At 41.5% G+C, this 14901-nt stretch overlaps 1 protein-coding gene across 1 annotated transcript in view; it reads left to right on the top strand.

Annotated features, from left to right (window-relative positions):
* The window catches only part of SPATA18 (spermatogenesis associated 18), a 47600-nt gene extending 35011 nt beyond the window's left edge, over positions 1-12589 (top strand). Inside the window, exons 7-13 of the mRNA XM_008701471.2 lie at positions 480-786; positions 2373-2531; positions 3364-3539; positions 7138-7261; positions 9047-9130; positions 11670-11718; positions 12023-12589. Coding sequence (XP_008699693.2) covers positions 480-786; positions 2373-2531; positions 3364-3539; positions 7138-7261; positions 9047-9130; positions 11670-11718; positions 12023-12030 — 907 coding nt within the window. The 3' untranslated portion in view covers positions 12031-12589. The remainder of the gene's footprint in view (positions 1-479; positions 787-2372; positions 2532-3363; positions 3540-7137; positions 7262-9046; positions 9131-11669; positions 11719-12022) is intronic.
* Positions 12590-14901: the final 2312 nt, after the last annotated feature.

Raw genomic sequence — 14901 nt, 5'->3', positions numbered from 1 at the left:
GAACTCAGGCTCTGGAGAGGAGACATGAGTGCGAACGGTCCCACCGCTACAGAATGAGAACGCAGATCTTCTTTCTCACGGTTGAGTGTTCATCCTGTTTTATACCATAAAGCCTCTGTGATATTTTAGTACCCCAAGGCTGGGGTAAGAAATACTGAGAAGCTGATCTCTTTAACTCTGGCTCTTGCTAGCAGCGTTACTTTACTTTTCTGAGCCTCTAGTTCCTTGGCCATAAAATGGCCAACAATCGATGTTGAGCTCAGAGGGCTGCTTAAAGGATAACATGAGGAGCAAATTCCCCGTGCAGACATAGTGTCTGACCGCGTATTTGATGCCTGGCAGAGGGCTGGCGGGGACAGCTGCCTTCCCTGCGTGCAGCGGGGCGCACGGCTCCTGGGTATCCCTTGCAGTTCGTGTGGCCAGGGATGAGGGAGAAGTCAATCGGCGTGCTTCTCCGGCTGGTTCTTGCTTACCAACAGGTCCGCCAGGAGCCGGACTCCCAGCCCTGGCCCTCGCAGCCGCAGCCACAGCCACAGCCACAGCCACAGCCGCAGCCGCAGCCACAGCCGCAGCCGCAGCAGGTCCACCAGCCCCTCCACCGCAGTCGTAAAGATCAGGAGCCCGTCCCCGAATCGCGCCAAAATGTCCAACGTGGCGCGCAAGGCGGCCCTCCTGTCCCGGTTCAGCGACGCCTATTCCCAGGCCCGCCTGGATGCGCAGTGCCTGCTGCGGCGCTGCATCGACAAAGCCGAGACCGTGCAGCGGATCATCTACATCGCCACCGTGGTAGGTGACAGCCGCGTGCCTGCGCCGTGGAGGCCCGTGCGCGTGCGCGCGCGGGGACGCAGCAGTTGGGGAAACCGAACGGTGCAGCCTAGAAGGACTGCTTGGTCCTGAGGTCGCAGAGGGAGGGTGGGATTTCCACCTGCTTGCTTGTTTCCTCCCTCCCTCCCTCGCTCCCTTCCATTACAAATATTTGGGGTGGCTAATTTTTCCGCAGTCAAGAACTATTCATATATATCAATATTTATATTGATCAGGTATTTGTTGAAGAAGTTTCCATAAATAGAGGATGATCTCAAATGAATGTAGACTATGTTGATTTGCATGGCATCTTCAACTGATTTCCTTTCCTCCTCAAAAAAAAATCAGAAGGCGGTCTTGTGTTAACTCTTCTGTTTATTTATCTAAGAGTAGTTACACAAACTTCTAGCACATGAGCTACTTGAGGATGGCAGATTAAAAGTGCCCGTATATAACCCTTACCTCTCAGAGCAGAGGTATCAGTGGGTACCATACTGAGATACTAAGGGTCCGTTACGAGAAACGCGAACAGTTCATATTTAAAAACAAAACGAAACACTGGTATGAGAGCAGAATTATCAGTCTACTGAACATTATCCTGTCTTGTTAGTTTATTTCAGGAGTCAGCAAACTATGACCTGTGGGCCAGATCTTGTCGTGGCCTGTTATTTCTAAGGAAAATAGCACCTGAGAGCTAAGAATATAAGAATGGTTTTACATTTTTAAATGACTGTCAAAAAAAAATGTGATAAGAGACTGTATCTATTTTAGGGAAGCCTCAAACATTTGCTCTCCTGCTCTTTACAGAAAAAAGTTTGCCAACCGTGGTTCATTTCATTAAGAAGTTGGTTAAGGTTCTGTAAGCTTAACGCCCATGCCTTTCATGCATAACTGAATTTCCTCGGTGCTTGCTACATAACAGGCACTTAATAAATATTTGTTGAATTCATATATGCCAGGAAACATGCCAGATACTTGATATGTGTCTTTGTATAACATAGACACAGATAATTGCATTTCTGGACCAGTAATATGACATTGTGGTGGGATCATAGCATCAACCAGCACTTTTTAAAAAAAGATTTATTTATTTATCCAAGAGAGAAAGAGCACAGGGAGGGAAGCAGACTCTGCTAAGCACAGATCCCTACACAGGGCTTGATCTGATGACCCTGAGATCGTGATCTGAGCTGAAATCAAGAGTCTGGCGCTTAACCAATTGAGTCACCCAGGTGCCCCTAACCAGCACTTAGTGTTCATGTAACGACAGATGATCTGTTTCCTTGAACCTCTGCACTGTGTTGCCTCCTGCACTCAGGATTACCAGAACAATGATCGATTGTCTTGAAATTAGTGAATGTGCATAGTCGTAGATGTATTTATGTACTTTTCAAAATTGAGGTATGTATTTTCTCCCAGATTAAAATTAGTTTTGACCAACTGTGTTTAGTGATCAGAAGACCCATACGATGTTGAATTTTTGGTGGGTATTCTTTCTTCATTCCTTGCTTTGGATTTCCTTACTCCACTTCTTCTGCCTAATAAATTTGCTGCATTTTTACATGCAGGAGGCATTCCACGTAGCTAAGATGGCATTCAGACATTTCAAGATCCGCGTGAGGAAATCTTTGACACCATCTCTCTCAGGGTCGAGTAACTTTGAGGATGCCGTCTCGGATTATATCATTTGTCATCTCGATCTATATGATTCCCAAAGCAGTGTTCATGTAAGTGCTGAGTCTCCTAGTGGGACTGGTGTTTTGCTCTTGCTCTTTATATGGAATTCTAATAACTCAGAAATGCACCCAGTGCTCAGGAGTGCTTTTATGTAATGGGATAGCAGAAATGAGCAGCATCCAATTGACTGTGTAGAACCAGTCATTATTGGCTGTTTCTTAGACATTTTATGGGGAAAAAGTAGTGTGACCTTTATAGTTCTAGTCTTTCGATGGGCTCTTACGACTGGAGATAGAATACCGTAGTGCTTAAGAGCAATGGCTTTGGGGAAGGTAGGTGTAGATTTGCATCCTGGCTGTGCCACTTACCAGCTGTCTGACCTTGCACATTTCCTTCACCGGTTTGTGCTTTAGTTTGCCAGCCTTTAAATGGGAGCAACAATGGCCATGACCCCATAGAGTTCTTGAGAAGATTAAGTGAAAAACAACCAAGTAATTTGCTTCGCACAAGACTTGGCACGTAGCAAACATGCAATAAGGGCAAGCTGTTATAATTGCTGTTATTCTAGACTGTGAACAAGTTGGCACTTCCTATACTTGCCCAGAATAGGAAATTGAGGAAATAATAAATAAAAGCCACTAAAGGGTTTGGCTTTAGTTTTGGGGGGGAGACTTGGCCTCTCGTATGCCATTTGTCCTCTGCATCATCTTTCCTCTTTCCCCATTAGTGAGTCTTTCTCCTCCAGCCCATGTTCAGCTTTCCTAGTTTACAATATCTTTACCCATGTGCTCTTTCCCTGTGCCCCTCCCCCCAACCCTGATGGATGTCAGAGCTTCTCGTCTCAGATTGGTAACAAGGTGATGCCATCTTTTTGTTTTTCAGGATGTGATCCGAGCCATGAACGTCAATCCCAAGATTTCATTTCCTCCTGAAGTTGACTTTTGCCTCCTCAGTGAATTCATCCAGGAGATATGTTGCATTGCCTTTGCCATGCAGGCTTTAGACCCACCCCTAGATATTGCATTTGGGGCAGATGGAGAAATTTTTAATGATTGCAAGTAAGAGACATAAGAGCAGAAGCTAAGGGATTTTTTTTTTAAAAATAATAAATAACCTCTTCTCTATTTCCTGGAAACGGTTTAGGGAAAAGAACTCTGGGTGGGGAAATCGGCAGACGCGACCTGACTCCCAGGCCCTGCCATATACTTCTCTGTGCCACAGGGCAGACCCCTCTCCTGGGGTCGTTTTCTTTCTCAGTCAAATGTGATTCAGAGGTGATGTTATCATTTCCGTTGACTATAATGGTCTTGGGGAGAACTAATGAGTACCCGGAACCTGTCTGGAACACTAAAAAAGGCGTTACACACATCCAAATGTATATTACTTTTTACTGGTTTCTACTGCAGTGTTTAGGCCAGGTTTCTCAAAGTCTGGCATAGAGATATATCGCTTGTGTCAGAATCGCTCAAGTCTTGTTAAAAAGGCAGGTTCCTGGATCACACCGCATGTATTTTATGCAGGTTTGGAGTGGGGCTCAAGAATCTGCCATTTAACAAACACCTAGCTGTCCCTTGTGCACACTAGCATTTGAGGTGCTCTAGGACCATTAGATTTCTATCAGCCTTTACAGAGTAAGTGTTTCTTATATAAATTAGAAGAAATTAAATTAATTTAAAACATTTTACTGGAGATTATTTGGAGGAGGCCAAGCTAGCGGTTAAGAACACTCTGAGGCTTGACCCTGTGGCATCAAGCTGCTCCGGTTCAAATCCCAGCTGTACCACCCATTAGCTCTATAATCTGGGGCATGCTACTTAATTTTTCTGTTCCTTAGTTCCCTTTCAGATGGGGGAAATGATAATACCTCCTTCCTTCGGGCTGGAGAAGGTTAGTTGAATTCATTTAGATAAACTAGTCAGGATATTGCTTGACATGGGGGCGCCTGGGTGGCTCAGTTGGTTAAGCGGCTGCCTTTGGCTCAGGTCCAGATCTTGGGGTCCTGGGATCGGGCCCCACTTCAGGCTCCCTGCTCATCGGGGAATCTGCTTCTCCCTCCCTCTCTACTCCTCCTTTTTCTTTCTTTCTCAAATAATCCAGTCATCTGTTGAAGGGCATCTCGGCTCCTTCCACGATTTAGCTATTGTGGACAATGCTGCTATGAACATTGGGGTGCATATGGCCCTTCTCTTCACTACGTCTGTATCTTTGGGGTAAATACCCAGTAGTGCAATGGCTGGGTCATAGGGTAGCTCAATTTTTAACTTTTTAACTTTTAACTTTTTAACTTTTTAAGGGACCTCCACACTGTTTTCCACAGTGGCTGTACCAACTTGCATTCCCACCAACAATGTAGGAGGGATCCCCTTTCTCCACATCCTCTCCAACAATTGTTGTTTCTTGCCTTGTCAATTTTTGCCATTCTAACTGGCATAAGGTGGTATCTCAGTGTGGTTTTGATTTGAATTTCCCTGATGGCTAATGATTTTGAACATTTTTTCATGTGTCTGTTAGCCATTTGTATGTCTTCATTGGAAAGTGTCTATTCATATCTTCTGCCCATTTTATGATTTGTTTATTTGTTTCTCGCATATTGAGTTTGAGACGTTCTTTGTAGATCTTGCATACCAGTCTTTTATCTGTACTATCATTTGCAAATATCTTCTCCCATTCCTTGGGCTGCCTCTTAGTTTTTTTGACTGTTTCCTTGGCTGTGCAGAAACTTTTAACTTGATGAAGTCCCACAAGTTCATTTTATCTTTTGTTTCTCTTGCCTTTGGAGATGTGTCATGAAAAAGGTTGCTGTGGCCGATGTCGTAGAGGTTGCTGCCTATGCTCTCCTCTAGGATTTTGATGGATTCCTGTCTCACATCGAGGTCTTTCATCCATTTGGAGTTTATCTTTGTGTATGGTCTCTCAAATAAATAAATACAATCTTTTTTTTTTTTTTTTTTGTAAGGACACTGCTTGGCATGTAGTGAGCACTCAGGAAATGCTAGCTCTTGGTCTTTGTTCGGTTTGTAGAGTTATGGGTGATGGTGGCCCAATATCCCTATAAGCTATTGATGATAGAGACTACATACCTTTCTTTTGCTTATCCAAATCACAGTGATGGTGTTTCCAATTGCCTTCTAGCTTGCCATATTTTCCTGCCATTGCCCTGTTTCTAGTTTCTTTCAGATCATCTCTCCTAACATGTGTCCACTTATGGAAGAGCTGCTATTAGAACATTACACTGCAATCAAGCCTTTTGATTTCCTCACAGAACATATTCTCTTCATCCCTCTCCCTTTATCCCTTTCTCCTTGGGAGAATGCATAGAACCACTCAGAAATGTTCACCCACTTTAGTTTATGGAATCTGCATGTTTCACAGACCTCTGGGGACCTCCTGCTTCCATGCCTTTAATCAGATAGAAGGTGCTGCCTCTTGGGACATGCTGTAGCCTGCACCTCTGGAAGGCTGTAGAGCTGAAACTAGGGTTCCTAAGAATGACTATTTGGTTCTACTTTGAGGACTTCACAGAACAAGTTTAATCCTTAAAAAAACAAAACAAAACAAAATAAAACAAAACAAAACAAAAAACCACCTGGTAGCCTTTCACATATTTGAAGCAATTACTCAAATCTTCCTACTTCTGGCCTCATGGCTTTGGTTTTTTCCATATAAAGGGGATTTGAGACTTCCTCATAGATCAGTTTATCTAGCCTGTGCTCCATGCTCTTCTGAGCATTCCTTTTTCAGTGTCCACACTGAATGTAGTCCCCTGCTTTGAATGGAGCAGCTTAGAGGAACTAATACCCTTTACATTCTTACTCTCTATTAATCCAGCTAATTTGTACTAGTGTTATGTTTTCTGTTTTTTTTTTCCAGTAGTATAATACTGTTGTTGATCATTTTGACTTAAACTGAAACCTGTTATTCTTACTTATACAGTACGATTCAGCCTTTTGTCACCTTTATCTGTGCAATTATATCCTTTTTGGACTCAATTGTGGAACCTCATATGTACCCACAGTACATATGTCTGATTAGTACGTTGTGTCTTATTAGAGTTGTCTTATTGTTCCTGTCTGTTGAGCTATTTTCTGATACTGTCATTTGTTCCTTTTTTCCTACCCATCCCTAGAGTTTGAGTGATTTATCTATAGTTCATGCCGGCCATTGATGAACATGTTACTTATCAAAGGATTGAGAGGGAGCCAAATTCAAGGTCTTATTGGCTCATTAATTATTTTACTTTGGGTATGATCATTGAACCAATTTCTAATCCACTTAAGTCAATCGTCCACCTATATTTCTCTTATTTTTCCCACAAAGATAGCATGAGAAATCTTTCAGGATGCCTACAGGATTTCAGATGGTCTCCATCTCTAGTGTTTCTCTGAACTGTAGCCTGTAATTCTGAGAAGGGAAGGGACGAGTTTAGTTCTTATTAGTCACTTATTTAGTCACTTATTCTATGTGAGTCCATGTTGGGTCCTTGTTATCACTGGTTCTTATTCTAAGAACCCACAACCATCTCTTTAGTGAGAGAATCAGGATCCATATTCATCTAGACTGAGCATAATAAAAAATGAAAATTTACACTGATGTCCTCCAGTTACACTACCTCATTGCTTAACTTCTCTTTTTTGTTCTTTTGTGTGTTTAAAATAGGTACCGTCGCAGCTATGACTCTGATTTCACTGCTCCCTTGGTCCTCTATCACGTGTGGCCTGCTCTCATGGAGAATGACTGTGTCATTATGAAGGGAGAAGCTGTCACCAAGAGAGGGGCTTTTGTACGGTGGCCTTGCATAGTGACAATTCATCCCAAGTGTTTGATTCACAAGTTCGAGAACATTTATAAACCCAGAGATTCTATAGAGGAAGTCTAAAGAGTTGCTTGATAAGGTTTCATACCAAGGAGAAGAAACAGACTGGCTGGGAAAGAAGAGATTCTTTTCTTTGATTCTTCCATGATTCCTCATAATTTCCTGGCAGTAACTTCTTTGTCTGTTGCTTTATTTATAAGATGGAATTAGTCATATTTGCTTCCTCCATCTCAGAAATATGCTATTATAAGGGCAAAGCCTTTGAGCTCGTCTTATCGGGGACCCTCTATAATTCTAAGCATTGGGAAGTGTTCAGTTAACTTTCAGGAAACAGTTGGCCAAATTTTTACTGACAATTATCCATGTTGGGAAACGATGAAGGTGCTCTGTTTTTCTCTCCTTGGTATGATGTATAGGGAGGGGGTGGGATGAAAAAAAGAAGGCAGAGGAGGTGGGGAGAGAGTAGCCCATCAGTTTTGGAGGGTTGCTTCCTATATGCATTGGTTGTAAAATGTTTTGAACATGGTAAATAATTGGGCAGCATTTAAAATGGAGTCATCGGCACGGAAGTGTGTTAAAGTGTGTTGTGGTGGGAGTTGGGTGGCCACGGGGGCTTGGATATTCTGTATAGTTGACACGATGCAGTTTTTATCCTGCCCGTCCTAGAAAGAATTAAGTGAATTCTAAAGGGAAGCTCTTCAGTCCAGTGCAAAGCCACCATTTGGGTGGACTCAGCTCGTGTTCTGTTTGAACGAGAGACTAGGGAAGTGCTTCAGTGGCAGTTTGCACAATATAAGGGAGAACAGGAGTAGAGTATTTTAAAAGAACTTAAGGAGTTTTTGCAGCTTAAACATTCCACTATAGTGAATAGTTTCTCAATAAAATATTTTGTGCTATGAAAGTTGAATCTACAGAAATTGGGTTGGGTTGATCTGATAGCCACACATGGTCTGTGATGAATGAGCTCATAAAACACGCTTCTTGCTCCTGCAACTATCACTTTCTGTTAAGAAATTCTAATTGTAGACTCTCTGTAGTGCAGTTTGGAAGGGAGGGAGAGGAAATAGCCACGATTTGTATGTTCTACATCAAGTAGGCATTTTAACTTTCTTCTTCCTCTCCTCAAACATCTCACCAACATTTACCCCAGCTTAAATTCCTAAAACAAAATGTGAAAATCCTAGAAGGAAGTACTTGGGATAAAGGAAAAAATTGAATGAAGGGAAATTCGTAGGAAGGATTTTGCTAGTAAAATCTCATTATAGTCCATATCGTTTTCTTATTCATTAATTTAGTTAGTAGATGGGCAGCAATGGTGATTCCCTCCCTCCCTCCCTCCCTCCCTCATTCATTAATTCATCTCATTCAACAATATTTATTTAATTCAATAGTCATTTATGACCTGAGCACTGTGTTTAGGTGCTGGGGATTCAGCCCACAGAGGCTTACATTCGCTGACATTTGCCAGCTTGAATGTAATTTCTAACAATTTACTCATCAAAATAAGCACCAAACACCAGGACTTTGAATATTCCAAAGTTCACTGTAATGGGATTTTATCTGAGAAATACCCTAAAGTTATTGTCAAATATTGGGCAGAAATAAGATGTGAGGAGTGTGTCTCATGCTGATTGATGCCCAGTAGTGGGCAAGTGTAATCATATGAGCAAAACCTCTCGTTCTGTGGGATATGCGTATTGTTTTAAGCCATGTGAGCTTTCACAAACTACTATTTCTCTCTCTTTTTTTTAGTGGAATTCAGTGCGATCTGTAAGTCGATGTCGAAGCAGGAGTTTAAGTCCCATCTACCCCCGTAGCCGTATTGGTTTAAGCACGGTACATATCTAAAAATTTTTACACGAACTATCTTATGGTCGACACTCTTATCTCCAATAATCACCTATGTAAGAGGTGACTATAAGTCTATAGGTAGAAAGAGAACCTGTTGCAATAACCCCAAACTGATTTTTATGCTCCCTTGGGCTAAGGAATTAATCATTCTAGAAAGAAGGAAGTAGAGGTTGTGTTTTTCTTAATTACTTCAAAGAATAATAGACTTTACATATTTTGTAGCTTTATTTTTGTTTTGGAATGAAAAGGGGCAATAGATATAGTCTTCTGAACAGAGGATGGGAGTGACCTAAACACAGGTCCTTGGTTCCTCTTCAACTTACCGCATGAGTTTGGAGAAATTGCTCAAATGGTCTGGATTTCAATACTGTATAAAGGGCATTGCGGGTATTAATTTTCCTCCACACTTCAAAGTAGGAAGAAACACATTGGTCTCCTTGTGTATCAGTTCTTGGGACGATTACTAATACCTCTGTCAAAAAAAAAATTACAGCAAAAACATTTTTGAAAACCAAAAACATTATTATGATTCACCCCTGTTGATCTATTCAACAAATAATATTTAGTCAATGCCTTTGGAATACAGGACTGGACCAAGACGTCTAGACACCGGATAGGGTAACAATTTGCTGTTCCTTCAAATAAAAATTCTTTAAATATTTGTTCAATCTTGTTTAGGGAAAGGTGGAGGAGAACCACAGCTGGCAGGGCTCCACTTCTCTGAAATTATCTCTAGTAATGCAACTCTAGCTATAAACTTCTACAACTCCCGCTATAAAACCAAAACCAAAAACAACCGTCCCCCACCTTCTGTTATAAAGGTCTCCTTTTCTGAGTTCAGGGAGCATCTATTACTTCAGCATGCTCTTTACCGAATGTTCCTTCCTTTTCTGATGGATGCTAGATTTGCAGGGGGGATACAAACATGACAAAACCATGGTCTCTTCCCTGAACGGGTTTCAGTACAGGAAGATGAATGTGATTTAAACAAAGTAACTGAGTGTGGTATATCCCACCGTCCATACAGAGGCATGAAGGACTAGAGCCGTGAGACAAGGTAGGGACTCTTTCTGGACTTGGTAGTGAGGAAGGGGCTCATGGGCGAGTTGGTACTCAATCCGGTTTTTTAGAATGGATGGAATTTCAATGAGCTGGGAAATTAAGGAGGAATATTCAGAAAAAGGAAATAGTCTGCGAATGGAAAAGGCATGTGTCTAACACAGATCTTTTGCTCTTGGAGATTTTTAATATAACTTACTTGTCCGTATCCATGAATAAGTATTTACAGTGGGTAAAAGCAAAACGATAGTGCATTTAGTGGACTGAAAAATAAAAAAGAAATCTTGAGAATTTAATCCTGGGAGAATCACAATCTCCTTATTCTAAGAGGACATGGCTTATCAAAGAGCAGTATTAGACACCTACAGTGCTCATAATTATGGCAGATTTTTCCTCTGGACTCCCACTGGAAGGCTTATTGGTGGGCAATGTCCCTCTGATAAAGCCCGTATGTGTGTTTCACACCCCTTGTTTCTCTTTCCTGCTTTGTGCCCAAGGAAGAGCCAAATAATTTAAACTTTAGATGAGAATAAAATACATTCTTTTTTTTTTTTTTTTTAAGTAGGCTCCACACCCAATGTGGAGCTTGAACTCATGAACCTGAGATCAAGGGTCGAATGCTCTACTGACCGAGCCAGCCAGGCGCCCCTAAAATATATTATTAACAGTGAAACCACTGCCCACTTTCTGTCCCTTTCCACCATCCTTTCCTTACAATGATTGGGTACAACCTTCAAAATAAAATACAAATATTTTTAGTTAGTCTGGTTTTTGGCTTATTTGAGGTCTTGAGGCATCCAGAACAGCTTTCTTCTTTGTTAGTGTGTATTTATCTAAAGTTTTGGAAAGCTCAGAGCAAGAATGTTGCTTGTAGTCAGTTATTTCTGAACCACAACAGATTTGTAAGTATAGGCAGTAAAAGCATTAGGTGAGATTTTTAAATAAGGTTAGTATTTGCTTAGCGAAAGCAAAGGTGAGATTTGGAAAATGATTCTTTTCTGGCTCCCCAGGGACCCTCCTTCATAGGACAGGGTTTTGGACACATGACATGATTGATATAAAAATCTGGTAGCGAGTATTTGATCATTTCAGCTCTAATTGGTTAATTGTACTACTATGAATAATTATTTTCTGGAAAGCATTGAATTCAGTATGGCCACTGAGCATCCAGTCTCAAAGTCTTCAGCAACTATTAAAACAAACAAACAAACAAACAAACAAACAAACAAGCAAACAGACAAACTTAGGCCAATGAGCCTAGATTTTAATGAATGACACGATTTAAACCAAATTGAGTGCCCATTTATTTCAGGACGTATGAGAGGAATCTCAGCCTCAGGGACATCATAGTTCTAAAGTGCCTCAGAACAACTATTCAGCTGGTTTTAGGAATAAAACGTCAAAGGGATTCATTCTTTGAGCTCCATCTACTGTCTCATTCACATGACTCTTTTATATTTTCCAGATATCTCGAAGCCGGAGCCCTTCTCCAATAAGATGTGGATTGCCACCAAGTAAGTGGGATGGTTCAAACAGAACAAGTCTTCTGTTTTTTACTCTTTTTAGCACTCAGCCCCGTGCAACAAAACGCATGTTTCGCCTTCCCGGGAACATCTCTGACCTGCACCTCACACCTTCGTTTCTGGGCCCTCCATGGATGGTGCCCAAGCAGGTGCCATGGGTGACACGGGAGGAGCCTCTGATTGAGAGGTTTTATCGATGTAAACCCAGACCGACCACCCCAGTTTCATTTAGTTTCTTCCAAAAAAAAGTCTAAGGAAGTGACCATAATCACGGACTGTTTGTTTTCCTCCCTAGGGTTTTAAAGCCGGCAGACATGGCCCTCCGCTACAGCACGTCTGCGCCAGCCGACTTCCCCCGTGCCTGTCTCCCGTGCCTGCCTCAGCACTCACTTAAGATAATGTGAAAACGCAATTCTGTGTATCCCTCCACACGGAGAGTTAAATGTCTTGGCTTGGCGTGTTTGTAACTTCAGATATATTGCATTTTATTTTGTCTTCTAGACACAAATTCCATTACTTTGATAAAAACGATTACATAGGTGTTTAGGATCATATTCATTTGAAGCAAAGTCCCTCAGGGTTTTCATCCTCAAATACTAGGCTCTTTCATGGCAACTCTGGAAACGAAAGTGGAAGATCTTTACCATGCGGAGTTCAAAAGACAGAGTCAGTTTAGTTTACAGATTGATCAGAAATATTATAATTGCTGGTATTAGCTTAAAGCTTGAGAACGATATTGAGTGTTTTAATTTTCTTTTGTTTGAAGACAGCCCTAACCCCAGGCTGGGGAACTTGTCCTAGTAGCAGTGATTCAGGCTGTGTGTCGATGGCATTGATCTCAGAGAGAATGGAGTTCCCTGGCTTGCTTTGGGAATGCCCTGTTTGGTTTAGTTGGGTACCAGTGCCAAAGCTACTTACCTGAGAGAATGTTCTTGCTCCATGAATGCGGAGAAGTGATTTGGCTAGAAGCCAGCTTTGAGAGAAATTAATTCCCTTTTGTTTACCTCTTGGGAATGTTTCATACGGCTTCAATGTGCGTGTTACATACAGAAGCGACCTGGACGTGCGCTTTATTGACTTCATCTAGTTGTTCACAAGTTCAGACCTCCTAAGAACTGCATCTGACTAAAAATACCTAACCTTGGGGCTTAAAACGAGGGGTACCACGTACTGATTTTAAATTAAGCGAATATACCTTGATTTCTTTACCGTGAAGGACTGTTGAGAAAGTTCAAGTTCAATGTAATAATGGAACGCAGCTTTCCCAAGATAAGTAATGTTTTGTCTGCTCCCTGCCTCCCTGCCCCACTTTAATGTGGTCTTAAACACAAGCCTCACAAATGACTGCTTTCTCTGTGTGCATTTTGGAGAGAAACTCTGAATTGGCCACAGCTCAGTCTGCATAAACTCAGTGCCCGAACTAGCACCTAAGGCTTTTTAGGTGAAAACAAAAACAAAAACCAAAACCCAAAGCAAAAACTTCTCTAAAGCATCTTGTCCCTTGTGCTGGTAGCTAGAGATGAGGAGAGACCCCCCTCCATCCCTGTCCCTTGGGTCTAATGGTCACCAACTTCATTCTGAAGCGTGAGGTTCATTTTCCCCCTCTGTGTATTTTTAGGCAGTCATCGCGTTGAGGCAAGGCGGCCTGCTGGAAGGAGGGCTTGGTGTTTAGGTAGTTCCGGTTCTGACTTGGCCATCAGTTTGCTTTGTGGCCTTGAGCAAGGTACTCCACCTCTCTGAGTCTCAGTTTTATTCTAGAGTGCGTAGGTTGGATGAGATCAGTCATTCTCTCAACACTCCCAGGTTCAGTGCCCCTTTATGACAAATATTCTGGTTATTCTGAAATAAAATTCAGTGTTCATATGATCCAAATGCATATATACTTTTAAACAGTGAGTATAGTATCCTAACTTTATTACAAAGCAGAAAAAAGGAAAAGTAGTTTTTAATAACACGTATTTCAGTAAGAAAGCTTCGGTATTGCCATCCTAGAAGATAAGATTAAGTCATCAGAGGCTTACACCTGTATGTAGTCATGAGCAGATCAATGTGCATTGTATTGGCGATACCACAAAAGCATTGGATATGATATTCTGAAATGGTGGACAACTCCTGATAAAGTTTTGAACAAAATCTTAGTCATGCCTTGATTTACACAGTAAGTACATCTCTGGAAAAGTTGGTGTACATTGAAACCATGCAGCTTTTACTGTGTGTCACATATTAAAAAACCTTTTCTAAAATCTCACGAAGCAATGAGAATTCATTTTTAGGAGTTGAATGGGTGAACACATGCCCTGATTTGGAAAATGTTCACATATAGCTCAGTTTATTTGCTCTGTACCCTGTCTGGCCACTTGTCATTTCTCAAGTCTCTGATTTGAACTGTAACCACATGGGGAATAATGGTGAAGAGTCTAAAATAATTTTTGGAAAGGATCCACAAAATCAAAGTAGGCTGACCTATACTCGTCTCATCTGGGCATGCACCTTAACCTTAGTAACTTTGAAATATGCAAAGCTCTTACTTTGTAAACTGGTAAATGTCAATTTCTGTATTATTGGCTTAACATCTAATAATAAAATCAAGAAAAAGAGTGCTTCTGTATCTGCAGGTTCTTTGCAATGAGATGCTCTCTTTCCAGATCCCCAAGTTCAGCAATAGCCTTTGCCCATCTCCATTCTGTCAGGTCTGAACCAGGGCCACCAATTCATGCAGGAAATCTGGACTGCTTCCCTGCTCTGGGGTTGACCTTGTGATTGCTGCAATTTTATAATGTAGCTTAACTGCCAGCTTTAGTTAATTTTTTTCACCATCCATTGTCATCATAGTCAAGAGACTGTCTCTGAATAGTGCTTTAGCATTTTTATGGAGCTTGCACTTATCTTATTTCAGTTGCTCCTACAGCGAATTCAGGCGTGTCTTCAACTTATAGGTAAGGAAGGTATTCCTCCAATACACCATGCAATCTTCTTCCGAGGCCTTTTCTTTCAGAATCACATTCTATCTTGTCTTTTTTTTTTTTTTCCCTGTCATGGCCTATAGCATCAGTATTTTTGTTTACTGGTTCATTCATTCATACACTCATGAATGTGTGCTAGATTCAGTACCTACTCCTAGGGATAGAGTGGTGGACAGGGTTCTGGCCCGCGGGGAGCTTAATGTCACGTCCA

This window comes from Ursus maritimus, unplaced genomic scaffold (genome assembly GCF_017311325.1).
Source record: "Ursus maritimus isolate PB19 unplaced genomic scaffold, ASM1731132v1 scaffold_8, whole genome shotgun sequence".
NCBI classification, from domain to species: domain Eukaryota; kingdom Metazoa; phylum Chordata; class Mammalia; order Carnivora; family Ursidae; genus Ursus; species Ursus maritimus.
Note: the sequence above shows the minus strand (reverse complement) of the source record. Positions and strands in the feature narration are given on the sequence as shown.